General features: G+C 48.0%; 1 protein-coding gene across 5 annotated transcripts in view; it reads right to left on the bottom strand.

The window, feature by feature from the left end:
- VPS54 (VPS54 subunit of GARP complex) overlaps nt 1–26,527 on the bottom strand; it is a 541,872-nt gene that overhangs the window by 125,801 nt on the left and 389,544 nt on the right. For all 5 annotated transcript variants that reach the window (XM_085612543.1, XM_085612546.1, XM_085612547.1 and 2 more), the window contains one exon: nt 15,757–15,844. In XM_085612543.1, coding sequence (XP_085468669.1) covers nt 15,757–15,844 — 88 coding nt within the window. The remainder of the gene's footprint in view (nt 1–15,756; nt 15,845–26,527) is intronic.

Genomic DNA, 26,527 nt, shown 5'->3' with positions numbered 1-26,527 from the left:
ATTGCCTGAGTCTTTGGAGTCAGCACCAGTAATGGCGTCATGGACACCAGAGGCGCTGGCATAAAAATCATGTGTTGTAGAATAGGGGACGTCGCTGCAGAGAAAGGCTTAAGCAGGAAGGAGACAAATGGTGCAGGAGAAATTCCAGCAGACAGAAGCCAACACATCACCCCACTAGATCTCATGTGGCCCGAAAGTGCTCCAGGGAGGACAGTAGCTCACCTGAAAGTCTCATTCTGTTCAGAAAGAAAGCTGAATCTGCGCTTGGCACAAGAAACATTGTGCAGACATGCGAGGCAAGGGGCCCTAAAGAATGATCCTGAAGGGGTGGAGAAGAGAAGGTATTGGCGACGGGACAGCGTCTGCTGGTGTGGACAGTGTCAGGTCGATATGCATTATTTTGTTTCACAAAATCTGGTTCCAAAGTCGACTTTGTTACAGTAAGAGAACATCTGGGCGACTCACCTTTTCTCTCGCTATGTCATCTTATTTTATTTTTAAATATATTTTTTTGAGCTTCAAAATAAACAGACATCGTTGAGCATCCGAAGTGGTGCCGTCAATGGGTACATTATTATCAAGACAGCAAGTGTATAATGTTGAAAACTCCAATGGCAAAGTAAATATCAGGAGAAGGGGGGTTGGAGGGAAGAGGAGGGGCAAATGAGAATTAGGGTCAACAGTAACTCTCCCAAGACATCCATGTCATCAGCAGCCACTCCCACCAATGCCCTAACAGCAAAGAAAACGGGGAGACCAAAAAACATGTGTTCTTATTTTGAGCTTGTGTCTTTTCTCCTGTGATGACTTTGCAGGTGGGGACCCAGGAGACCTTGGGTGAGGTAGGGGCCTGTGTCTACCCCAATGGTCAGCCCTAGCTGTGGCCATAAATAGTTTCACATTCCCTCTCCTTTATGGTTTTGAAGGTCTTGTGGTGCGGTGCATGCTCTGACATGACTCACAGGACCTTAAGTCATGAATAGATTCCAGGCACCAAACGAAGATGTAGTGTGATAGACATCTGACGCTCAGTTTCTGCAGGGCTTAAACCCAGAACGTTTTGGGTAGACAACTCCAATGCATCAAAAATGTTAGTAAGAGAAAATATTTCTGACAAGAATTCAATGAAAGTGTGAGCTACAGATCAGTGTCAAAGATGCCAAAAAAGGGAACTGACATTAGGGTGCTGTAGTGGGTGCCTTAAAGCCCCAGTGACGTTCTGTAAAAGTTTACAGATCTGGTCTAGTGTCTAGGTTATTCAAAAACTGAGGAATCTGCAGGCAGAAGTATCCTTCAGAAGAGTACCATTTTCTGCTCAAGCTGAGTGAAGAAGTAAAGGAACAGAAACTGCAGAACAACGGGGAACTCAAGTCATCCTGCATGAAGTCAGAGGCCCAGAATAAGGTTGAATTAATGTACATTTCTAAAGCACTTGGTTAACCATTTGGGTGCCCTGGCAATAGTTATACAAGTACAACTAGGGGCTAAAGTGTAAACTGAAAGGTTTTTGGTTGTTTCCTATAGAGTAAGATGAGGTAGTGCACAGAGAAATTGGGCACATGTTCCAAGCTCTAAGAACAAACCACCAACTTTGGTTTTCCTCATTCGAGGGATGCAAAACACGTGAGTAGAAGCAGAGCGTAGTATACATGGTTCAGTAAATCACTTAAACAACATGTCCTGAAGCTAGATAGAACCTAGAGAAAGAACTGTGTGGTGACAGAGACAGGGTACCTAAAAGAGGTATCTTTTCTTGAAAGGACGCCAATGGTATGGAGGAGAGAAGGGCTCATACCTCTGACCCCAGAAGGCAGCAAGTAGCAGCATTTTGAATGATCTGGAGGCAGTGCGTCTTGCTATTTTGTTAAGTCTTAAAAGAATGGACTTGCAGTAGTCTAACCTAGCTGCAGTTGTCTAACCTATCCACAGTAGTGGCTTGAACATTGGTTTTCCAGTGGTCCATAGGCATGTATAGAAGAACTTGCTATAAGACTGTTAGAAGAAAGACCTAGTTTTAAACAGTTTTTGAAATGTGTTCTTGAAAACAAACTAGTATTGATTATGAATTCAAAATATTGGAGTACAGAGGGGTGTGGAACAAACTCAGTAGGTCATCAACTGGAATCCAAATGGATTATTGCTAAACACCAGAATTTCATTCTTAGAGGAATTAAATCGGCTGGACCAATTGGCTCTAAAAGACATACAATGATGAAACGTAGCCTGGAGGGACACAAGGTCTTCATTCACTCAGATGAGTGTCATCTGCATACAAGAAGTATGTGAAGCCAAAGGAACACTGAGGCAAGTGGAGTTACATAGAGATTTAAAAAAGGTGGGGCGAAAAGTGGATCTTTACAGTACCCTATATTGATTGCTGTTAAAAGCAGTGGACAATTGAAGAAAAATCGAGGATAAGTCAGCAACCTCCCCTTGGAAGGGAGGAACTTGTTCAGTCCCACGAAGGATGAGGCCCTTGAGAACCACAACATATGAAGAGTCATGTCCAAACCATTGTGTTCCATCCAAGTTCTACAGACCTCCTCTATTCCAACTATTCCAGTTGCCAAAGGTGTTCCAAATGTTAGAGTCCCGGGGACGCGCTTAATGATCAAAGACTTACTGCCAGGGGCTCGAGTTCTTCCCTCGGTTTCATAGTGGAGAGTAGCCTCTCGCCAGCAGCCCTTCATTGACAGCCGTGAGGGGAACGGCTTCCTCGCTCTACCTTGGGTGACCGCACTACACTTCCCAGCAGGCTTTGGTGGAGGCGCCTGCTGGGGAACGTCACGCCAAGCGCCAGGAGACGCCAGGCTTGGCGATAAGAGGCGCACAGCCTCAACGCAGCGTGGGACGCGCTTAATGATCAAATACTTACCGCCAGGGGCCCGAGTTCTTCCCTCGGTTTCATAGTGGAGAGCAGCCTCTCGCCAGCAGCCCTTCTTTGACAGCCGTGAGGGGAACGGCTTCCTCCCTCTACCTTGGGTGACCGCACTACACTTCCCAGCAGGCTTTGGTGGAGGCGCCTGCTGGGGACATCACGCCAAGCGCCAGGAGACGCCAGGCTTGGCGATAAGAGGCGCACAGCCTCAACGCAGCGCGGGCGGCGCCCGGGCGAATCCTGGGCCAAGGGCATGCCCATCCGTGCCCATCAGAGGCCGGTGGAGGCTGGGCTGGGCCACCCCCCCCATCTCCTGGACCAAGACTAAGACTGTTCCTGTGAACCGTAACAAGGACAGTGATTTAAGGCCCTTTTGTTCATCACCACTTGGTGATCAAACTGAGATCATGGCTAGGCGAGTGGGGGCGGGAAAGCCGAATGCTGCCCCTGCACAGCCGGACTCTTCAGTTAAACAGACATCCATAGACCGCATGTTACAGAGAGCCATTGGTGTAGTCGCAAATGAGATAGAATTAACGGAAAGGCGACTTTCACTTACACCTAATCTTGCTGCACCGTTAAACCCCCTTGATGTAATTGACTCGCCCTTCGCAATGGTTCAGGAACCAGTACTAGGTGACATAGGAAATGCCGCAGAATGCAGGACGGATGATATCCACCCAGAAGGGGCCCGTCCAAAAACAGGGAAAGCAAAACCCATCACATCGAGAGGACCCAAAAAAAGAAAAACCCCTGCTCCCGTGACCCCGACTCTTGTAAGGACCAAGGGTAATAGCCCTACAAAGATTGGAGATCCAGACCAGCCACCGTGGATAATGGACTTGATTGTAGACTTGCAGGTTCAAATCAGGACTATTGTAAAAGATGAATTGAAAAATCTAGGGGATCGAGTTGACAGTCTTGCAAAATTAGTAGAATGTTGGGCCAACAGGGCTGAGGTAACGCTTAAAGAAAAGGTACCAGCCAAAGTATCACCACAATTAAGTGTCCATCTCCCACCTAGAGAAGTCAATACTGTTACTCCCGATGAAACAATGCAATCTAATCAGGAGAAGGAGGGAAGGCTGCAGTGCAATCTAGACGGGGCAAAGAAAGGTTGTATCACGCAGGACCAAGACCCTGGCCAAGGAGTATCGAAGGAAGGAGGGGTGGTAGGGCCCTTAGAAAGCCCAATCATTGGTATTAGGGGCAGACGTACAGGCAGGCTAGAGGGGGGATACCACCAGGTTATGTCAACCCTCCCATGTATAAACCTACTCCCAGCTTCAATTCCCTATGTCGTCATTCTGGCTGGAGTCCCGGAATTAAAACAAGGTATAAGGGAAACCCATTACGAGCTGAAAAACAAATGTATCCATTGGCTAACCAGTAATAAGCAGATCCTGAACAGAGATGTACATGATATTATATTATGACTCGCAGGGTGGGATGGGTAAGTTGGAGACCCAAAGACATCCCTGGTGACTGTGTCATCATTAACTCCAGGAGCAGGGGGATCGTCAATTATCTCTTAGACCATCTCTTTATTAGATCTGGGAGCCCTGTTAATTTATTGCCTCTGGGTTATTTCTACCCCTCGCACCAACCCCCACAAAAGGTTAGAGGAGCTTATTACTTGAAGCACGCACCGACTTCTAACATCCAACCTCTTATACCCATACAGGCACAAGCAACTCCATTACTATTCAACATTCCGGTGAACAATAGGTTCAGTCCCCTTGAGGCAGTTGATTGAGTAATGAAACCGGTAGCCCCTCCACAAGTTAAAGCCCAACCCTGTATCACAAAGACAAATGGGATCGTTGCGAGGGGCGACCCTCGAACATCCCCTAAGGCAATAGTGAAACCTATTGAGACTGGGGTGAGAAATCGACCCAAGGATAAATCGATTCAGGAGGATGAAGGTTTAATGAATAAAGAGAATCCTTCTGCTGGTATGCATTCAAATATAATAGCTCTAAGCAATGCCAAATCGCCCTCGTTAATTAGACATGTACAAAAACTCGACCCAAATTCCCTCCCACAAGATGAACCCGCCCTAGACAGCATAATCTCTAAACCTCCCACATATGTTGCCGCAGGGCATACCCCATCCCTGAAAATACTTTCCTGGAACATAGCCGGACTAACATCTAAACTGGAGAAACCCGATTGGGGTTTCTTCATAAACCAGTACGATATCTGCATGTTCCAGGAAACATGGTCCAGAGAGGACTTGAATAGACAGGGGTTTGCCGTTTTTAACACTCTAGCGACACACGTTGGGAGAGATAGACCCTCAGGTGGACTGTCAACATGGGTAGAAGTCCATCTAGGTTGTAAGGCTACACTTATAGAGAGTTCTTCCTGTGATATTCTCTGTGTACTTTTAACAACCCAGCTAAAACAAAATATCCTGCTCATAAATCTTTATTCCCGTCCAACTCCCAAGGGTTAGGAGTCCACTACCCTAGAACAACTTAATACCCTACTTGTAACCCTCCAAACGCAATGGGGTATAATTATTGGCGGTGATTTTAACTGCCAATTCGAACCGCTTGCTGGTTTGGCCGGGGACCAATTTAAGGAGGAGGACCAATATTGGTCAATCCCCGAACGTAATATTCCGCCAGCAAGGGTATGGACCCCATTAGTGCTCCAGATCCAGGTCCTTACCTTGAACTTTTCGCTAAGAGCATGTAATGGTCGCACTAGATCAGACAGCCCGGGAAACCACACCAATAATAGACCAGCCCACACTTCAATTATTGATATGTTGCTGGATATACGGTTCTGGTACAAGGTGCTCGATTTTAAAAATATCCCGCGGCACGATAGCGACCATGATACTCTTATCCTAGAATTGGTATCACCATGTGTTGCTGTGTCCCAGGTTGATTCCCATTCACGTGTGCAAAGCCTGATACAAACTAATGGCGGGAGAAGAGTTCGTTGGGCTGAGTTTTCTCAATCCCAAGATAAAAGGGCCAAACTTTACCACCAAATAGTTCCCCATCTCTTAATGATTTCTCGAATAATAGAGGATTTGGGAACATCAAACTCCCTCCATAAGATCTCACAAAATCATCAGCTTTTGGTTGATAATCTGGCCACCTTCTTTTTCCAGAATTAAACCCAGAGAGCCCCCAGAATGCATAAACACAAATGGTTCAATGCTAGCTGCCGTGCAGCCAAAACTCAATATCTGCCATTAAAAATTGCGATAATGCTAAAACTAAGTTAGCCAGAGCCTCTTATAAAAGTGTTATAACTAAAGCTAAAAACCACTGGGAAGCCCAAAAATGGGAGGACCTCGGAAGCGCACTAAAAAAAAAAACACAATCCGAGGTCCTTCTGGAATATCATAAATAATGATACCAAGGCCAGTAAACCAGCCATAGAACCAAATATAGATGAAACTATCTAGAGGGCACATTTTGAATTCCTCTACAGAAGAGAAAATGGAGGGGTTGAGAGAATTGTTAGGCCTATGGGGTACATGGATACGGATAATGATGCTGCTCCTTTAATCTTTAAGAGAAACCACTGATGCACTAGGGAAGATCTTACCTGCAAAAGCACCAGGTCTGGATAGGATCCCAGGAGATCTGTATCGATCTGAACCTATGATCTGGGCACCGCACTTGACCACGTTGTTTAATGCTGTATTATAAGGTATGCTCAGACATGAGTCCTGGGCTCACTGTGCTACTGGAATCAAGCTATCCTGGCTGAAGAGGGGTGAAACCCCGAAACCGGTCCTAGGATGCTTGTTTCCGGTCCAGGGAGGACCTGGCTTGGCAGTTCGGGATGGACTGTTCCCATGAGGCACAGGGTCAAGACTGATTTGCATATGGCCAGGTCTAAACTGGGGTGGCATGGTGAGCAAAAGAATGATGGATTTAACCCAGATCTCTTGACTGGGGGTGAATGTTTTGATATGTTCTGCATTCCGACAATCAATTGTGTCTTTTGCATTCTCGCCCTAAGTGCCCCAGGTATGCTCAGACATGAGTCCTGGGCTCACTGTGCCACTGGAATCAAGCTATCCCGGCTGAAGAGGGGTGAAACCCCGAAACCGGTCCTAGGATGCTTGTTTCCGGTCCAGGTAGGACCTGGCTTTGCAGTTCGGGCTGGACTGTTCCCATGAGGCACAGGGTGAAGACTGATTTGCATATGGCCAGGTCTAAACTGGGGTGGCATGGTGAGCAAAAGAATGATGGATCTAATCCAGATCTCTTGACTGGGGGTGAATGTTTTGATTTGTTCTGAATTCCGTCCATCAATTGTGTGTCTTTTGCTTTCTCGTATTATTAGGTATGGCACTTCCCCATACCTGGGCGGGAGCAGAATTAATACCGATCTTTAAAAAGGAATCCCCACTCTTGCCCGTTAATTACCGCCCGATCAGCCTCATTGACGTCGGGCAGAAGATTTTTGCCCGAATCTTATTGGGGCGCCTCCAAAGCTGGATGGAGGAATATGAGATTCTAACACCCCTCCAAGCCGGGTTTCGGACCAAGACATCCACGATTGATCAACTCTTTAGGTTGCAGTTGTTACATTGGAAAACAGTTACCATCGAGGGAGGCAGTCTCTACCTTATTTTTGTAGACTTGAAATCTGCCTTTGACCTGGTCCCAAGGGTTAATCTTTGGGCAACCTTAAGAGATATGGGAGTTCCTGATTACCTGTGCCATCAGTTAGAACGACTCCATGAGGGCAATTATGCCCGTATTAGATATGGGAAGAATGGAGAACTCTCGGCCCCTATGCCCGTGGAAAGAGGGGTTCGACAGGGATGTGTCCTGGCTACAACCCTTTTTTCCCTTTATTTCAATGGGTTAATAGATTTCCTGAATAAAGGGAGGAACATCGATGCCCCCAGGTTAGCGAAGCGAAGTATTCCGGCCCTGATGTTTGCAGATGACACGCTTCTCCTCGCAAAATCCCCAATGGGTTTGCAGAGGACCCTTGACAACTTCAGCGATTTCTGCAGGCAGCGGGGCCTGGAAATCAACCTGCAAAAAACTAAGTCTATGGCTTTCAATGCAGGTAGATCATCTCGCCCCAATCCCTCCCTGGATGGTAGACCCCTTGAGAGAGGGACATTTTTTGATTATTTGGGTTTGACCCTGACAGAAAAAATGGATTGGGGCGCCCAAATAAATAAAGCAGGACTGAAATCCACCCAAACAACGGGGGGTATATTAAAACTTTATAGGAACTGTTCCTTGAAAACATTTAGTCCAGTGCTAGAAATTTACACTGTCCAGGCTAGACCTGCTGCTCTTTACGGAGCAGAACTCTGGGGCCATTGTCCAGTTTATCCTCTGACACGAATAGAGAATATCTTTATCAGACAACTTTTGAACCTTCCCAATAGTACCCCATTAATACCTCTCCGTTTAGATCTTGGGGTTAGGGCAATTTCAGAAGAGGTGGCCCTCAGGCCCCTCCTCTATTGGCGTTGACTATGGAGTACCCCGGAGCTATCTGCCTATAGAGAAGAATTAATTTAGGTCATGGGCATACGTGGCGCGGGGAGGATAACCTGGCTGACCAATATTAAGAATATTTGTGAGGGGATGGGTGATCTATGGAATAACGCGGAGGTCACATCTTTATCATTACCAAGTAAGTCTCTGATGGAGAGCTATAGAGCGGGCAAGCTCCTAGAGCTTGAACAAAAATCAACCGCCGGCCACCTAACTGTGGGATTCTTCGTTTTAAAAAATAGGTATAACCTGGAACTGGTTATGGATGATATTTAGCCTTTACTTGCTAAAAAATTGTATGTCCAGTTTAGGCATGGTGCCTTGCCGCTACGTACCTTTACTTGAAATTGGGAGGCGACCACAAATAGGGGTTGCCCGGCCTGCAACCACCCTGATGAAACAGAGCTGCATGTGCTATTATTTTGTAAGGCGTACAGAAAGGCTAGAGCCCGTTGGTTACTCCAACTATGTAGAAATCTGGGGACTTGCCGCTGCTCCGAAGCATATAGGATATTCAAAACAAACTTGCAATTGCCTATTGTCTATTCTATTTCACGCTTTTTATTCAATATGTGGCATATTCGAAGGGCGATCCTCAAGGCTTTGACACAACAAAATGACTGCCCATGAACATTATGAGTCAGCCAATTTACGCATTGGTATGGTTGTAACTAGGGGGCAAGGGTGCGGCTTCATTACTGACTATATTGTATTATCTGCTTTTTTAAAGTTCTAGTTTTAACCCCTTCGACGCTTATGACGGAACGGTTCCGTCATGCACGTCGGTTGGGCTGTGCTTATGACGGAACCGTTCCGTCATGGCCCCGCCCGCGCTCAGAACCTTCAGCACTGCGCGGAAATCCGCGCAGCGCTGAAGGGGTTAATTAATTGTAATTATTTGATGAAATTGTGTACCTTTTAGTCATGTTTTTTATGATGCTTTTATGGCATTTGATTGCCGAAATAAAGTTTTATGATGATGCTCAAGTCCCAGGCCTATTTTAGACTAAACACACTAGTTGGAGCCTCTTCTTACTCTGGAAGCATGTAGGCAAACAGGAGATGCCCCAGTAAGGAAAACCAGCTCCTTACCCCAGCCTTACCTGAGGCAAAGAAGGTCTATCCCAGTAGTTCCCCATGAACCACTCATCCTTCTTAGGAGATCCACTTCACACCAGAAGGAGGAAGGCTTTGTATTCACTACCACAGAGAGGAATCAAATAACCAAAAATGTACGGGTCCTCTCAGTGATGAACGAAAGATGTGCTCTTTCTTCAGCTACCAGGACCGCCACTAACTTGGATGCCTCTGACCCAGTTAGCCTCCCAATACCTTTTGTTGGAAGAAGAAAGGATCCTCATTCATATCAATTGAGTCAATTCCATCCCAGAAAAAAGCAAGAGATATTACTCCCACTACTTCCTTATAAAGTAAATTAGAAGTGGGACCTAAGCCATCCTTGATTTTTAGAAGCTAAGCCAGTTCCTCTCAATATCGAAGTTGAAATTTTGGGCTTTGACACAGGTACTGGTAGCTGAGCAGGGCAACAACAGAATATTCTCAGTAGACACTTACTTTAATGTGCTCATTCTAACTGTATGTAAAAATACCTCTGGATTACAAGGTGGGGGTGCGGGGCACTATCATTAAAAGACACTAATATCAGGTCTTACTGCCATGCCCAGGACTAACAATCAAGTGGGGTGGTAGAGAAGGCTTTTGGATTGGCTTTACTGATAGATACCTGTGCCACCAAACTTTCTGGCATTGGATGCTGTGTAAGAAGTGTTGGGTCATCTGGTGCAGGACGATGGCAACGAACGATCTGCCTATCAACAGGTGGATTAATGCTTTCATAAATTGACTACAGCAATGCACTTTTCCTGGGCATTGACAAGCACCAATTAGTAAAACTTCAATCTTTACAGAATGCCGCGGCGCGAGTGCTGCTCAACATCGCCAAATACCATCCTATTTCCAGCAGCATTAGGGAGCTTCATTGGCTTCCGGTCAAGTAGTGCATCGAATTTAACCCTGGTGCATAAAGTATTGTATGGTGGGGGGGGGGGTCGTCGGACATGCTGAAACTTTTCCGATGGCACTCCCCGCGGCGGAACCTTAGATCTGCCAACAAATGACTAGTTCAGGTCCCCAAAACTTGATAGGCCAGATGGAAGGGTAGAAGTCTTTCATATCAGGCGGCTAAGCTCTGGCATGAATTGCTGGTCACCACTAGGTTGCAACCTACTAGACTCCTGTTTAGGAAAATGGTTAAGACCTGGCTGTTCCCCTCATGGCGAAATAAAACATGGCCCTCGCGAAATAAAACATGGCCCTCCCGAAACAGTACACATTACTTGTTACTTTCGGCGCCAAAATACCTTGGCATTCGTGCACTTTATAAATTGTTTTACTTACTTACTGGATCCACACATAGTTTTGCTTAAGTGCCCAAAAGGGCATCCATGAGAGCCTCATTAAATGGCAAAAGAGGCTCTTTAGGGGCTTGAACAGGCTGAAATACCTCAGTAAAAACAATAGTCTTCACCTCTATAGCAGGGAGCTATAGGTTTAGGACTTCTTCCGCCCTTCGCATAATCATAGCAAAGAAGAGGCTTTTTTCAGTAGCAGGACCAGAAGGAGGACACTAGGCCATTATCTGGAGAAATATTCAGACCACTGGCATCTTGGAGCTCCTCACACCAGTTTTCTTCATCATATTGTGGGATATAATAATTTCCTTCATTATAACTGTCATTATCAAACTTAGTACAGAAAAGATTGTGCTAAGTTTCACCCCTACCTTGTGGTAAGGGCAAAGTGTTGAAATCAGAAGGGATGCTTGTAGGCTGTGTAACGGTTGAAGACGGATGCAGCTTCAGTCGAGGTCAAGCTGGATTCTGCTTAGAGTCCGATAGCACAATGGGCTGTAAATCCTCCTCTATTGGGGTGTTAGTGTTGATGCCAAAGAACTAGTGCAGGAGGTGGCACCCGAACCGAAGTCAGAACCAGAGCAGAACCCATTGTTGCTTCAAGAGGCACACAAGGCATGAGGGCAGACCTGCTGGCAGAAGTCCAATAAACAGTCTCTGTGGATCCTTTAGGCCCAAAGGTGCACCACAGGGAACCAGTGTTGTGGCAAAAATGCTCAGCATGGCCTCTCTGAAGGCCTCTACTCAGTGTAAATTGGCCGATGGCCTCGGAACTCGAGGTGCATTGAGATTAGACTCTGAATCTGCTCTGGTGTACATCAGCAGCAAGACCGGGAAGCACATGAATGCCCTTGTGCCCTCTTTGGAGTTCAATAGTGGTGGCAGGGGCCCATTGCCCACTTTCACTTCTTATGCTTTTTCTTAGACCAAAAACTTTGACCACTATTATATGTCACACGAACAACTTTGAGAGCGGTAACGGGTGCTTCGTTTCAGCTTCACCCAGTCAGGTATGACCTTCAGATTCATCTGGACACAGGTCATGAATTTGTGGTCCGAACCTAGGCACCAAAGACACATTTCATCAGAGTTTGTCACAGACACCTGTTTGCGATAGTCCCTACACAGCTTGAACCCTGTTGTCTTAGAGGGTGACATTTTTCCCTTGCACACTCATACGATAAATGGTGTTGAAGGCCAAGGAGGAGCTCCAGATCTGCGTATGAACATGCAGAAAGAAAACAACCAATATCAGTGTGCATGGGTGACCCTAGTGTGCTGCTCTGCTGGGCACTTCCAGAGCAAAACAATTTAAAAGTGGAGCCACCTGACACCACCTGCCGGCACACAGGAGTACTGCTCTGATACCTAGGAGAATATTCACATGGTGAGAAAGCTGCTGTTAAATGTATCCATCAGAAAGGGGCATATCTATATTCCTTTCCCCAACCCTCTTGAGACTGTGTGGTCTCCAGGAGGTTTGGCAGTGAACCTGCTGCTCCGAATTACAGGCACCTTCCACAGACAAACTGTGTTGGGCTGTAGTAGCCGAGAGGCTTGATGTCAATGGAGCAAGAGTGCTCTACTCCTCCCCTATAGTTGCTTTACTTGAAAACTTGGTTCCTGAGGAAGTGAACTTTCAACTACTAGGCCTCTCCTCTGAGATCTTAAAGTCGGCTGCCAGAAATCCTTTAATCAGAATCCAGTGTAAGAGCAAATGGCTGAGGTTCTATCACTGGACACTGGCAAAGACCATCAACTTGCTTACTTACAAAGTAAAGTTTTACAACATCTCGCTGAGAGAGGGGGCACATGGATACCCATATGGAGTACCCTGGAGGTAGCAGGAGCTAATCCTCCTTGGCCAAGGAAGATAGTCAAGAGTTATGTGATGGGGCTACTGTAATTTTTCCCTCCAGTATTGTGTCCTGTAACCTCCCTGGACCTCAATTTAATTCATGCCAGACTAATATAGAAGTTTCTAAGCCAATACAACTTCCCAATCGAACGTGCCTTTCTTGGAAAACTGACTACTAAATGCAGAGTGTTCCAGAAGGACAAGGTGGTTCTTCGGTCTGACTGTTCCTTCATAACTAAATTAGTGTCAGAGTGCCACCTAAATAATTACATCATTCTTTAACACTTCTGCCCACATCCCCATGCCTCCTAAGCCAAGTAGCAAACAAAAAGGTCATGGAAGGTATGCTTGAATTACTCTTAGCAACTTGCAGTTGTTGGGACTACATTGCAGGCTATCATTTTTACCCACTGCGCCACTCGCAAATCAAGTTTTGATCCAACAGCAGAAACAGTTTAGTCTGAGATGCCTCCAGAAGTGAACACAAGCAACCCCAGACTGGTTTGGCCCACTGAGGCCTCATCAGCGAGGTATAGCTTGACTCCTGTGGCATAGAGAGCAGGGGACCTGGTTTGGGCGTACCCGTCACACTTACGGCATCCGCAGCAACAAACAACAAAATGATGGAAATAATACTTGAATCAATTTCAGCCACTGTCAATCACTCGGGTCACCCTGAACCAGCATGTTTAACCAATATGCAACTCAGAAGACCAGCCATTTGCAAATCAGACTTGGTCATACTCCAATAGGAACGGTCCAGCCTGACCTGCCAGACAAGATCCTGTTTAGATGAGAACACCGGCAACCCTAGACTGGTTTTGATCTACTTAGACCTCGTCAGTGAGGTATAGCTTGGGTCATATGGCACAATGAGCAAGGGACCCACATCTGGACATAGCCGTCAAACTTAGGCCATTCACCCCACCAAAAGAATTAAGTAAATTTGGAATTAATCTCAACAACTGGTGATTGCTGCGGCTGCATGATCTGCTTCAATGAGTAGATCAAGTGCAACTTTGATTAAAAAGTTAGCTTTCGTCTTGACCAAACCAGTGATCTGTGTTCTTCAGACCAACCTTTTGCAACCTTCTGGAGCAATAATGCTGATTGAGCAGTGCTAAGGGTGCCATAGCTAGATGCTAAAGACCGTACGTCAGCCAGTGCCATATTCTACATAGAGCCCAATCTTTAAACAGTGTAAGGGCACACTCCATGAGGGCTAAGACGGCGTCCCCAGACATGTACATAGCAGAGCATATGTGCCATGTGGCTATGTGGGCTACCATGCAACCTTTCTGCCGACACTACATTCTAGATGTTTCCTCGACTAGATGTATCAAATTTGGCCAGGAAGTTTGATGAAACCTTATTGTCTTGGCCTTTCTGCCTTACCACCTTTTCTCGTCTCATTCTCAATTGCTGTGGAATCCACATAAAGGATGGACATGGAAAAGACTTGGGATGCAAGAGTAGGATAAAGATACTTCTATTTCATTTCCGTTACTCTTAGCATGCAGGTTCTTTTCCATGATCAGAGCAATGCCTCAGCCATTGGCTAGGAGTCATGCACTTTCTCATTTTTCATACTGAAGGGATCTAGCAATGGTGTGCATATACGCAGAGACGCGGGTGGCACATATACAATATTTGCAAGTGCAGGCAGTACCGCTGCGCAAAGGTCGGAATTTAAAGAGCTGTAAAAGTAGTGTATGATTCAGTCACTAGTTGGCAGGGATACCTACAAATTGATAAACTGGTATGTGGGCACAGCCTACAGAATAAGAGGAAATAAATCACCATGAAGGTAACTTTATCCTTTTCACTGTTTTGTTCTCGAATGCTCATCTTCAACAATAAAAATTAATGATTCCGAACCTAAGCAAGGAACGAGTACAGCATGGGAAACCGACCACAAACCTGATGAGTTGTGATGTGTGCCTCAGAGGTCGACTTTATAACATGTGCACGAATTTTCTTTATTCTCACATATGGCCTCCACAGGAACTACGTTTTTAGATGTGTTGTTTTTTTGTAATGAAACTGCTCGATTTCTTATAATACATCTTGTAAATGTTAAGAATTGTTTAGGAACCTAATGAAAGTATCACATTTCTAAAAGGTACACACGGACACCATTGCTACTTTCAGCATTTCTTCACGGTTCAATATATTATCAGAACAGGCGCTTAAAAGGTACCATACAGCCCGAAATCTTTGTGATGTTCAATAAGGTTTGTAGATTAACATCTTATGTGATCACAAAATCAAAAGACTAGCTAGGTATGTCACCGAGATGGCACCACAAGTCTTTTGCACAGTTACGGAGATTTCTAACACACATTTATTAATAAATTAACAAATCTACATTGATCTATGTTCAGGCAGTCCCTTTTGGGGAAATGTCTAACAATACAGGGTTCCACTTTAAAGTACAGTTCCATGTGTTTCAAGTTCATAAAAAACATTTGAAAGTTTCACAGTCCATAATTGTCAAATTAGTTCTTATTCAACCATCTATGTATGTATGTATATAATATTACTATAGCTCAAGCCTAGCCAAAAGGCAGCAGAGCACTGTACAGCGTCAACATTATATGTCCTTTTATCGTTCTTCATTATTTGTCCTTTTTATTTGTTATTTCTGGTATTGAGGCAAAGTGTTTCAACTCCCTCACTGTCTTGTACAAATTCATCCAAGTCTCCATTATAATCAGCCTATGTGTGGGTACAAAATCTAAGCATATTCCAACACTGCCATTTGGTAGCTTGCTAATTGCCTTTTTAGAGGTTCACTGGTATAGATTTTGCTTCGTCTGCAGTCGAAATTGGGCTACTTCCAGGTCGCACTTTGACTTCCTCATGCTATGATTCATCCACTTATTCTTCCATAAGCAGTTTTTGCTCCCCTTGTCTAACGTCGCCTACAAAACTTTTGTCTAAATTATATTATTTTGTTTTATGAAAACTGGACTAAAAGAAATGATGACACATTGTTCATGCATTCGATTCACTAGAACAGATTGACTGTGGTACATGTTACTAAAACCAAAAGCAAATAAAAGTGTTTTTTACGGAAGGTACACATACCCAAGTTTTTTGTGGTTATTGTTTTTAAACCAACAACTTGCAGTGCTCCAGCACCAAGAACTAGCTGGCAGCTTCTTGAGTTAAAGTACTATGAGAAACGAGAAAAGAAAAAAGCAATTTTAAATCGAGGTCTGTATAGCAATATTAAATCATAACAGCAAAAAAACAAATTGATGAAAAATTATGTCATTAAAGAACAAGTTACTTACTTGATCTAACCGCAGTTTTTACATAAGAATTCTTCCCAGGCGTCAGACTATTTCTGAACAATCATCAGCAGTACCTTTGTGCTCCAGTATGTGGCGCTGATGACTCAGCGTCAAAGTCGTCCACACCAGGTGCGACGTGCATGGAACCTATAGAGGCGCCATCGCAGTTTCTTTCATAATACATTCTGCGCCCCCAGACGCGAAGCCACGTCAGAATGGTTGTGACCGCTGAAAGGAAGATAAAGAGGGCCCTTCCAGAGGAAGGAGTGCAGTTCGCAGAAGGAGCGGTTGGTAAGGAATCTGCAGATTGATTGAGTCTCTACCAGAAGAGGCATTAAAGAAGGTGTGAAGCTTGTTCTTCTGGATGAGACTTCTAACCGCAGGTCACTTAGCATAGAATAGATACCCCAGCAATAACCTCCAGGGAGGAGGGGCTACAAACTGACTTAAACCAAAAAGTCCAGCAGGCCCGAGTGGGCAACATACACATCTCAACCGACCTGACAGTCCGGATATTAATGTTGTGTGAACACAGAGCGACACCCACGCAGCCTCCGGACCGATATCGAGGACTCCATGTCTTAATGCAGTAGTTGCAGCCGAGGCTCTGATCGAGTGAGCCCTCATGTCTTCCGGAGGCCATTTCTTTGCCAATGAAGAGCAGATTTTAATGCAGCGCACAAGTCATCAAGATGGTCCTCTTCTGTACACCAATTCCTTCTTTGTTCTGGTGAATCAAATGAAACGCTGATCGTCCAGTCGGTGGTCCTTGTTACGATCGATATAAAAACCTAAGGGCCCTCTTTGGAACCAACAAATAGACCCTAACCTCTGGTCTGGGTCAAACTCTCTCCCCAGCAGCTCCGCTGTGCCGTCGCTGCGCCCAGTCTCTTCGCCTCCTGGTGAGGTTCGAGCCTGGTGTCTGCTCCACTCCCAATCCTGCCTGCCTGCCTCAGCCCACGTCCTGCCCCATGCTACAGTCCTCAGCCCTCGCTTATTTATTTATTTTACCCCCCTTCTCTTGCCTCATTTCATTTTTAATTTATTCTTAAACTTATAAAGCTTATTTTGCCTGTTCCCGCTGCTGCTGCCCCTGTGGCCCCAACCCCCTGGACAGCCCCCTCTCCCGCCTCCCAGCCTCTCGTCCCGCCCCCCTCCTCTATTTAATGGTGGCCGCTAACTTCTGGTCTGGGTAAAACTCTCTCCCCAGCAGCTCCGCTGTGCCGTCGCTGCGCCGCAGTCTCTTCGGCTCCGCCTGGTGAGGTTCGCGCCTGGTGCCTGCTCCGCTGCCGATCCTGCCTGCCTGCCTCAGCCCACGTCCTGCCCCACGTTATAGCCCTCAGACCTCCCTTATTTATTTATTTTATCCCCCCTTCTCCCGCCTCATTTCATTTTTAATTTATTCTTAAGCTTATTAAGCTGATTTTGCCTGTTCCCGCCGCTGCTGCCCCTGCGGCCCCTCCCGCCTCCCAGCCTCTCCTCCTGCCCCCCCTCCCCTACTTAATGGTGGCCGATACGCAGTCGCGCCAAAGACGTGCCAAAGGCAAGCCCGTCTGCGCCTGAACGCGACCCGACCGCGACCAGCGCCAGGGACCCTGCATCTCGAACCACCCACCGCTACAGTACAGCCACCCTCCACGCACTCAACTCCGGAAGGCACAGAGACTGCCAACATGCCACGCCTAACCCGACCCACAGCCAGTTCTCCTGCCTCCACACCTTCACCACCACCACCGATGTAAACACCAGCGACATCCTAAGATGCATCCTCCTCAACGTGCGCTCCGTGCACAAACACGCCGTAGAGATCTAGAACCTACTAGACTCCCTCTCGCCCTACATCGCCTTCTTCACGGAATACCTGGACCAACGCCTCCTCCGCCCCCAACATCAACAACGCCATCCGACGGATATAAGATCCAGGGGAAGGACTGCCCCAACCACCCGGGAGGGGGCCTCGCCATCACCCACAAAAACACCCTCCACCTCACCACCTCGAGTAAAACCTTCCCCTCTGCCGAACACCTGCACTTGCAGATCCAGACCAGCCCCAACTCCACACTCCGGGGTACCCTCGTCTACAGACCCCTCGGCCCCCGGGCCCCCTTCGCTGCCTCCATCACTGACCTCATCGCACCCCACGCCAGTGCCTCAATGAACTACATACTCATCGGAGACCTGAACTTCCACCTCGACAACCACAGCGACCCCAACTCCACAACCCTTCGCGACAACCTCGCCAACATCAGACTCAAACAACTCGTCACTACACCGCCCCACAGAGCAGAACACACCCTTGACCCCATCTTCGCAGCAGGAAACAGCGTTCACTTCTGCTACACAACCAACCTCCATTGACTGACCACCACTGCGTACACTTCACCGTTGACAAACCCAAGACACCCAAACCAGCCACACGCCCACCACGAAGGAACTGGAGTTAGGTCACCGACGAGCAACTGAACTTCGCCCTCACCTGAGGCAACCATACCCCGGCATCCAACGCCAACATCGCAGCCAGTGAACTCCACACCTGGATCTCCAACTGTGGAAACTACCTCCCCCACTATGCGACTGTGAGAAGTTGGCCTGGTATATGATGCTCACTAGTTAAAGTGATCACCTTGTACCATGCCAAGCAACCCTTATGGTGTGGTTGTAAGTCAACCTTTTCGGACTAGCTGCCCTAGTGGTAGCGTAGGCTAAGCAGTCTTTGAGGCTAAACTCGTGAAGCGTGTTAAGCCAGCTGTTTTACCAAATGCAACCCCCTTTTATACCAATGAAAGGACACCACACAGATATATATTCAAAATATATATGTATTTATTTCTCAAAGTAACCCCTAGTCTCTTTATGAGCACAGGAGCACAAATCGTCAAACAAGATTATCACAGAATACACAGAAGTTGCACGTTATATGGATAGGCCCTGGTGGCCACTCAAACCATATACTAAAATAGTGGTATAAGTACCACGAACAGGAAAGGGAAAAGGCCTAGGGCCTCTAGAATCGCTGGGCCTACAAGGAGCTAACGTCAGTTAGTGACCAGGAGGTCCACGGGTGGCGTGTGCAGAGCAAATAGTCACACGCGTGCTCCCATAGGTTTCAATGGGTGCGTAAAAAGTACAAAGTTACTGCAAAGGAGATCTTCCGGGTTGACTAGGAACTTAAGATTTGGAACACAGGCACTAGAGATGTAATACTACACTTGAGCACAGGTGTGCCAGCTTTACCTCACCCACAGGAAGCGGGTGCATAGGCCTCGAAGTGCGTCGGGTTTCTTCTATCTGTTCCGTGGAGCTTGAAGACAAAGATGCTGCAGGCGGTCGGTCCGGGAGAGATGCAGTGGATCCAAGAGTGGATCGGAGATGTTGAAGACCTGTAAGCAGAGGGGACAGTGTTCACAGTCACTAGCCAGTGACCAGCGTGGCACCAGGTGGGTACCAGGCGATGTCGGGTGCAAACAGGTGATGAGGGGTAGCTTGTCTCCGCAGCCACGTGGTCCCTGAAGGTCGACGACGTCCAGGAGTCGGCTCACGAGCTGTCCAACGCAGGCTCTCGCTGTCGGCGGTGTCGGCGACTTGATCGAAGCAAACAAGCCTTGGCAAAAGCAATTATAGGAGGATTCGGAAATCAGCTGTTGGTTCTGACCAGCAAGGTCAGAGGGATTGCTCCTTTGGAGGGGAGCAAGGGCCAGTCTGGAGCAACCAGACCAGCGGTGTTTGTCGTAGATTTCGTCGCCAAGATGGCCACTAGCCAGCGGGCCAGCAACCGGTTAGGCGCGTCGAGTGGCAAAATGCAGAAGGGCCCCACGCAGATCGTGGAGATGCTGGAGGGCTCACCTTTGGTGCAGATGCTGCTCGAGGGTTGGGCTTCTCAGGACCCAAAGCACAACTTGGAGGGAGCCTCGGTTGTTGCACTTGTCAGCTTGTCGTAGTCGTTTCAAGATGGCTGGCTCCACGTGTCTCGGTGCCTCCACGGGTCTCCTCTTTTCAGGGACTGTGGATCGGGCGGTGAGAGGTCTGGAGGTCCAGGTCTTGTCAGTCTCTGGGCTCGGGCTCCGGCGGGAGGCGGCGGCAAAGCAGACGTTGATTCGCTGGATGGTGCTTGCGTTAGCAAGGTGGTCACTCCCTGACCACAGGGGAGATTTTCTTCAGTCTTCTGTGCAGCAGAATGTCGAAGTTCCCGTCTTCTTCTTAGTTTCAAGTTGATTCCAGGATGTCTGAAGTCTTAGGACACAGCTCCTACCTTTAAGCGGATTCTAGGGGCCGGACTACCTGCTAGGTCCCTCCCTAAGGGTGGGACCAGGAAGGGGGGTGGTTACACCCCCAATCCTTTGTCCAGCTCGCCCCAGGCCCGGGACTGGTGTGCCCCAGGACCGGTTTGAACTGGCATATGCACCGAGGCTCCTTGTGAGCCACAGGCATGTCTGGTTTCTTTCAAGCCCTACCTGACCAATACACAAAATCCTGTCTGGGGTGGTGCACGCACCTCCCCTGGCAGGAAACCCTTTGTCCACACCTCCCAAGCTGGAAGGACTCCCAGCAGCAGGAGGGCAGACTTGTGTCTGTGGTGGCAGCATCCATTTTGTGGAGCTGAGGCTATGTCTGATTTTACCCGGGTTTCAGGCACTGTACATGTCGTGTCCCTCTAGAAGGGTGGAATGCTAACCCCGTCGCCAGAATTGGCGAGGGGTTAGTATTCCAATTCGTATGACACCTTACTCGACATGTTTTGATAAAGCCAAACCAAAGATAGCATTTAACCGCGAGGTTCATAATGCACTTAAGAGTATATGGTATGACGATATCTGGAAACAGTAGAAGGAAGTTGTTCCGACCACTGCAGACAGGCTCAGCTCATGCCAGAGCACCATCTCACATGGAACCAAGCACTCTGCCTTCAGGATTGTTAAGGCCTGCCATAGGAGTGACTTATAGGTTACCAGGTGTCCCATTTAAGGTTAGGTATAGGTATACTACACCTAAGTAAGAGGTGATTACACCAACTTACCCCAGCTGAGTGATCAGCCAGTTGTGTCAAATTGTTAGGCCAAGCCTGGGGTGGCATAATACATGCTTCAGCCCTTGGCAGGCCTTGGGTACACCAATGCCCTGGGTACCTAGTGTACACTGGTACAGGGGCTGACAGGGTGATCCACTTCCAATTGGTTATGTACCTAGGGTACATGGAGTCCATTTTAAAGAGAGAACAGCCAGGCTGAGATCCTGAATAGCAGGATCTCAGGCCAACTAAGTCGAAAAACCAGCTAGACACTAGGCAAAAAATTTGGGGGTAACCATAGTCAGATATCCACCTTCCTACACAACCCCCCCCCCAAACGAAGGGAGATAAGGCTGACCTTGACCAGGTAAGCCTATATTGCCCAAGTGGCCATATAAGGAGGAACCAGCACTGGCATGGTTACCCCCTGTCTCATGGTCCACTAAGCAATCCCTCACCCTAAGGGTATCAGAGGGTCTCCACCATAGGGAATCTCTACCTTTGGTGTGTCTTGGCAAAGCAAAAGGCTGGTGTTGAGATGGAGTACTGAAGTGAGTGTCCTCAAAGTGAGGCCTCACCTTCCTCCAATCCCCCTCCACCATGGATGCCTTTCTTTCCTTAACTGAGTTGCACTGTGCTCTCAGGGTCAGCCTCTGGCTACTTAAAGCTGGAGGCTGGGTCCCTTTTGTGGGCTTACTGGAGGGACAGGTCAGGTCTGGGGCCCTAAGGTCCCATGTTTGCCTGTACCCAACAGAATCCCTCTGGGGGAGGTCCCTAACTACCTGTAAAGGAGATCCCTCAGGAATGTTTTTACCCATCACCTGACTAGGGCTACTAGCCAGGCAATCCTCATTCTTTTGATGGGGGGGTTCTTGTGGACAGGGGCCCTCTTGGGGTCCACTGGCCTCCCTGACCTCTGCAGCCCTGGGCTGACTGAGGCAGGGTAGAGAGAGGCAGGCTACCTGCACCAGACTGGGTCCCACCTTGGAAGGGGCCACTGACATCAGAGGCTCTGCCAGGCCAGGCCTGGCTACCTCTGGGGCAGTTCCTTCACAAGGGGTGAGGTCAGCTCCCTGAGGAGGCTGACTTTTTCCTAATGTCTGGGGAGAGGGAGACTTTTCTTCCCCCCCACTACTCTCTGTTTGTGTGGAGTGATCCATAGTTTCAGGCTTCACTACACCTATGTCAGTCTGAGTATAGGCTGAGACCATTACAGCCTTGCCAACCTTTTCAGGGGGGCACTCAGTTTGTGTTTGAGCTGTGACTGTCACAGCTCTGCCAGTCTCTACAGGGAAGTCTGTCTGTGCCTGGGCTGTGGCTACCACTGCCCTTCCAACCTTTCCAGGGAGGAAATCTATTTGGACAGGGGTTGTGAATGGCACAACCCCACTACCCTTTTGTGAAAGGCCCACCATTTTAGAATGGGTGTCTTGTTCAACTCCAGCCCAAGCTGAGAGTTCTAAGTCATTCCCCAGTAAGCAGTCTACAGGCAAGGTTGGGGACACTGCCACCCTTTTAGGGCCAGTGACACCTCCCCAGCTGAGACATACCTCTGCCATGGGATGACTGTTCTGTTTGCCATCAATGTTGGTCACCTGGTAGGAGAAACCAGGCAAAAGCTGCTCAGAGGGAACTAGCCAATGGGCCACCATTGTGATGCTAGCTCCAGTGTCTCTGTAGGCCTCAGCTTTTGTACCATTGATGTAGGGCTCCTGTCTGTACCTACCCAAAGTGTTGGGACAGCCAGTGAAGTTGGCAAACCCCATGCCACCATCACAGACAAGAGTATCTGCTGCAGGGGAATTGGCTAAGCCAGGGTCCCCCTGTGTTCCCCAAGTAAACCCACCCACATTTTTGGGGGCACTCCCACCACCTGGGGGATTACTGCTGACAGTAATAGGTGGTGTGACAGGAGTAATTGGAGGAACAGTTTTGTTTGTAGCCCTTGGGCAACTGCTGTCAGTTTTCCAATGCCCAGGAGTTTTACACTCATGGCAGTAAGGCTTTTTACCTGTGGTAGAGGAGGGAGCTTGGGACCCACCACCCTGTGTGGAGTTTTGGGGCCCTGAGGAAGATTTCTCTTTTGCCTTATCCCCTCCCTTCTCTTGAGGTTTGGTGGTATCTTTCTTTTGGTCACCACCCTGATTCTTAGGCCTGATCCTGGTCCTGACCCATTTATCTGCCCTCTTTCCCAATTCTTGGGGAGAGGTCAAATCTGAGTCTACCAGGTGTTGATGGAGGAGCTGGTTTTGACAGTTACTTAAAATCTGTTCTCTCATCATCAAATTGTACAATCCTGTATAATCAGATACCTTACTTCCCAGCAACCAACCCTCCAAAGCCTTAGTGGCACATTCAACATATTCAGACCAGTCCTGAGTCTGTGTCTTTTGGGTGTCTCTGAACATTAACCTGTACTGTTCAGTGGTTAAGCCTAACCCATCAACCAGAACACTCTTCAGGACTCTGTAGTTTCTGACATCCTCTTCTCTAACAGTGAGGAGTCTGTCTCTGCCTCTTCCTTCAAAGGAGAGCCAGAGGATTGCTGCCCACTGGTCTTCAGGAACCTGCTGTACTTTGCAGGCTCTCTCAAGAGCAGTTATGCATTTGTGGATGTCATCCCCACTTTTGTAGGGGGGCACAACCTTAGACAGGTTCCTATTATCAAAGACCCTATTTTTGTCCTTAGGGACAATGCTGCCACCAGTGGGTATAGACCCACTCTCTCTAGGTTGCCTAGCTTTGTTCAGTTTTTCTTCCATCAGGGCTACTTCTAGCTCCTGCTTCCTGATCCTCAGCTGGGCTTCCTGCATTCTGGCCTCATGTTCCCTCCTCTGAGGGGTGGTCATCCTTTTCCTGGAGTGACCTTGAGAGCCTCTAGAGCCATGAGAAGCATTGGAGTCACCTGAGCGATTCCTTTGCCTCCCAAGCCCTGTGTTAAGTCCACTGGGGAGATCCAATGGGGTGAACCCATTGTCAGTCCCCAATAGCCTTAGTTTAGCTGGGCCAAGTATAATACTTGGCACTGGGCTAGTTCTCCCTTCATCATCACTACTTTCTGTATCCTCACCACTTTCCTCCCCTGTAGTATGGTTCTCATCTAAGGGATGGCTATTGGAACTGGGTACCTCTGTAGTATCTTCAGAAGGGGGGCCTCCTGTTCCTGACCCTAAGGGGGCTAACTGGGAAGCTTTCTTGAGTGCTCTCTGATTCTCATCATTCTGTAAGAGCTCTCTGAGCTCAGCAGAGTTTGGGTTCTTGGGCTGTTTAAGGCCTCTAAGAGTTGCCAAATGCCTGAGCTCATTCTGATTAAGGGTAGCAAAGCTGGATGTTGCCCTCTGGGGGTCACTCTCAACAGAGATGGGTACAGTGGACCCCTCTGCCCCAGCCATTGCTCTTAAGTGTGGGTGGATGTGTTGCAATCTACCTACACTTGGGTTTACCTACTAAACCTATCTAGTAGTTGTAGTCAGGGTGTGCTACTCCCTTTGCTCTACAACAACTAAGTTCAGTAGAACTTATGTATATCTAATCTTGTTTTATATGTACCTACAGGTACCTATGTGATCTTTCAATTGGTAACCAAGAGATTACAATGGTAAAACACAGCAAGCTCAAATCCAACCGCTGCTCACCAATGTGAGAAGTTGGCCTGGTATATGATGCTCACTAGTTAAAGTGATCACCTTGTACCATGCCAAGCAACCCTTATGGTGTGGTTGTAAGTCAACCTTTTCGGACTAGCTGCCCTAGTGGTAGCGTAGGCTAAGCAGTCTTTGAGGCTAAACTCGTGAAGCGTGTTAAGCCAGCTGTTTTACCAAATGCAACCCCCTTTTATACCAATGAAAGGACACCACACAGATATATATTCAAAATATATATGTATTTATTTCTCAAAGTAACCCCTAGTCTCTTTATGAGCACAGGAGCACAAATCGTCAAACAAGATTATCACAGAATACACAGAAGTTGCACGTTATATGGATAGGCCCTGGTGGCCACTCAAACCATATACTAAAATAGTGGTATAAGTACCACGAACAGGAAAGGGAAAAGGCCTAGGGCCTCTAGAATCGCTGGGCCTACAAGGAGCTAACGTCAGTTAGTGACCAGGAGGTCCACGGGTGGCGTGTGCAGAGCAAATAGTCACACGCGTGCTCCCATAGGTTTCAATGGGTGCGTAAAAAGTACAAAGTTACTGCAAAGGAGATCTTCCGGGTTGACTAGGAACTTAAGATTTGGAACACAGGCACTAGAGATGTAATACTACACTTGAGCACAGGTGTGCCAGCTTTACCTCACCCACAGGAAGCGGGTGCATAGGCCTCGAAGTGCGTCGGGTTTCTTCTATCTGTTCCGTGGAGCTTGAAGACAAAGATGCTGCAGGCGGTCGGTCCGGGAGAGATGCAGTGGATCCAAGAGTGGATCGGAGATGTTGAAGACCTGTAAGCAGAGGGGACAGTGTTCACAGTCACTAGCCAGTGACCAGCGTGGCACCAGGTGGGTACCAGGCGATGTCGGGTGCAAACAGGTGATGAGGGGTAGCTTGTCTCCGCAGCCACGTGGTCCCTGAAGGTCGACGACGTCCAGGAGTCGGCTCACGAGCTGTCCCACGCAGGCTCTCGCTGTCGGCGGTGTCGGCGACTTGATCGAAGCAAACAAGCCTTGGCAAAAGCAATTATAGGAGGATTCGGAAATCAGCTGTTGGTTCTGACCAGCAAGGTCAGAGGGATTGCTCCTTTGGAGGGGAGCAAGGGCCAGTCTGGAGCAACCAGACCAGCGGTGTTTGTCGTAGATTTCGTCGCCAAGATGGCCACTAGCCAGCGGGCCAGCAACCGGTTAGGCGCGTCGAGTGGCAAAATGCAGAAGGGCCCCACGCAGATCGTGGAGATGCTGGAGGGCTCACCTTTGGTGCAGATGCTGCTCGAGGGTTGGGCTTCTCAGGACCCAAAGCACAACTTGGAGGGAGCCTCGGTTGTTGCACTTGTCAGCTTGTCGTAGTCGTTTCAAGATGGCTGGCTCCACGTGTCTCGGTGCCTCCACGGGTCTCCTCTTTTCAGGGACTGTGGATCGGGCGGTGAGAGGTCTGGAGGTCCAGGTCTTGTCAGTCTCTGGGCTCGGGCTCCGGCGGGAGGCGGCGGCAAAGCAGACGTTGATTCGCTGGATGGTGCTTGCGTTAGCAAGGTGGTCACTCCCTGACCACAGGGGAGATTTTCTTCAGTCTTCTGTGCAGCAGAATGTCGAAGTTCCCGTCTTCTTCTTAGTTTCAAGTTGATTCCAGGATGTCTGAAGTCTTAGGACACAGCTCCTACCTTTAAGCGGATTCTAGGGGCCGGACTACCTGCTAGGTCCCTCCCTAAGGGTGGGACCAGGAAGGGGGGTGGTTACACCCCCAATCCTTTGTCCAGCTCGCCCCAGGCCCGGGACTGGTGTGCCCCAGGACCGGTTTGAACTGGCATATGCACCGAGGCTCCTTGTGAGCCACAGGCATGTCTGGTTTCTTTCAAGCCCTACCTGACCAATACACAAAATCCTGTCTGGGGTGGTGCACGCACCT

The sequence above is a fragment of the Triturus cristatus genome, chromosome 6 (assembly GCF_964204655.1).
Source record: "Triturus cristatus chromosome 6, aTriCri1.1, whole genome shotgun sequence".
Classification (NCBI taxonomy): Eukaryota; Metazoa; Chordata; class Amphibia; order Caudata; family Salamandridae; genus Triturus; species Triturus cristatus.
Note: the sequence above shows the minus strand (reverse complement) of the source record. Positions and strands in the feature narration are given on the sequence as shown.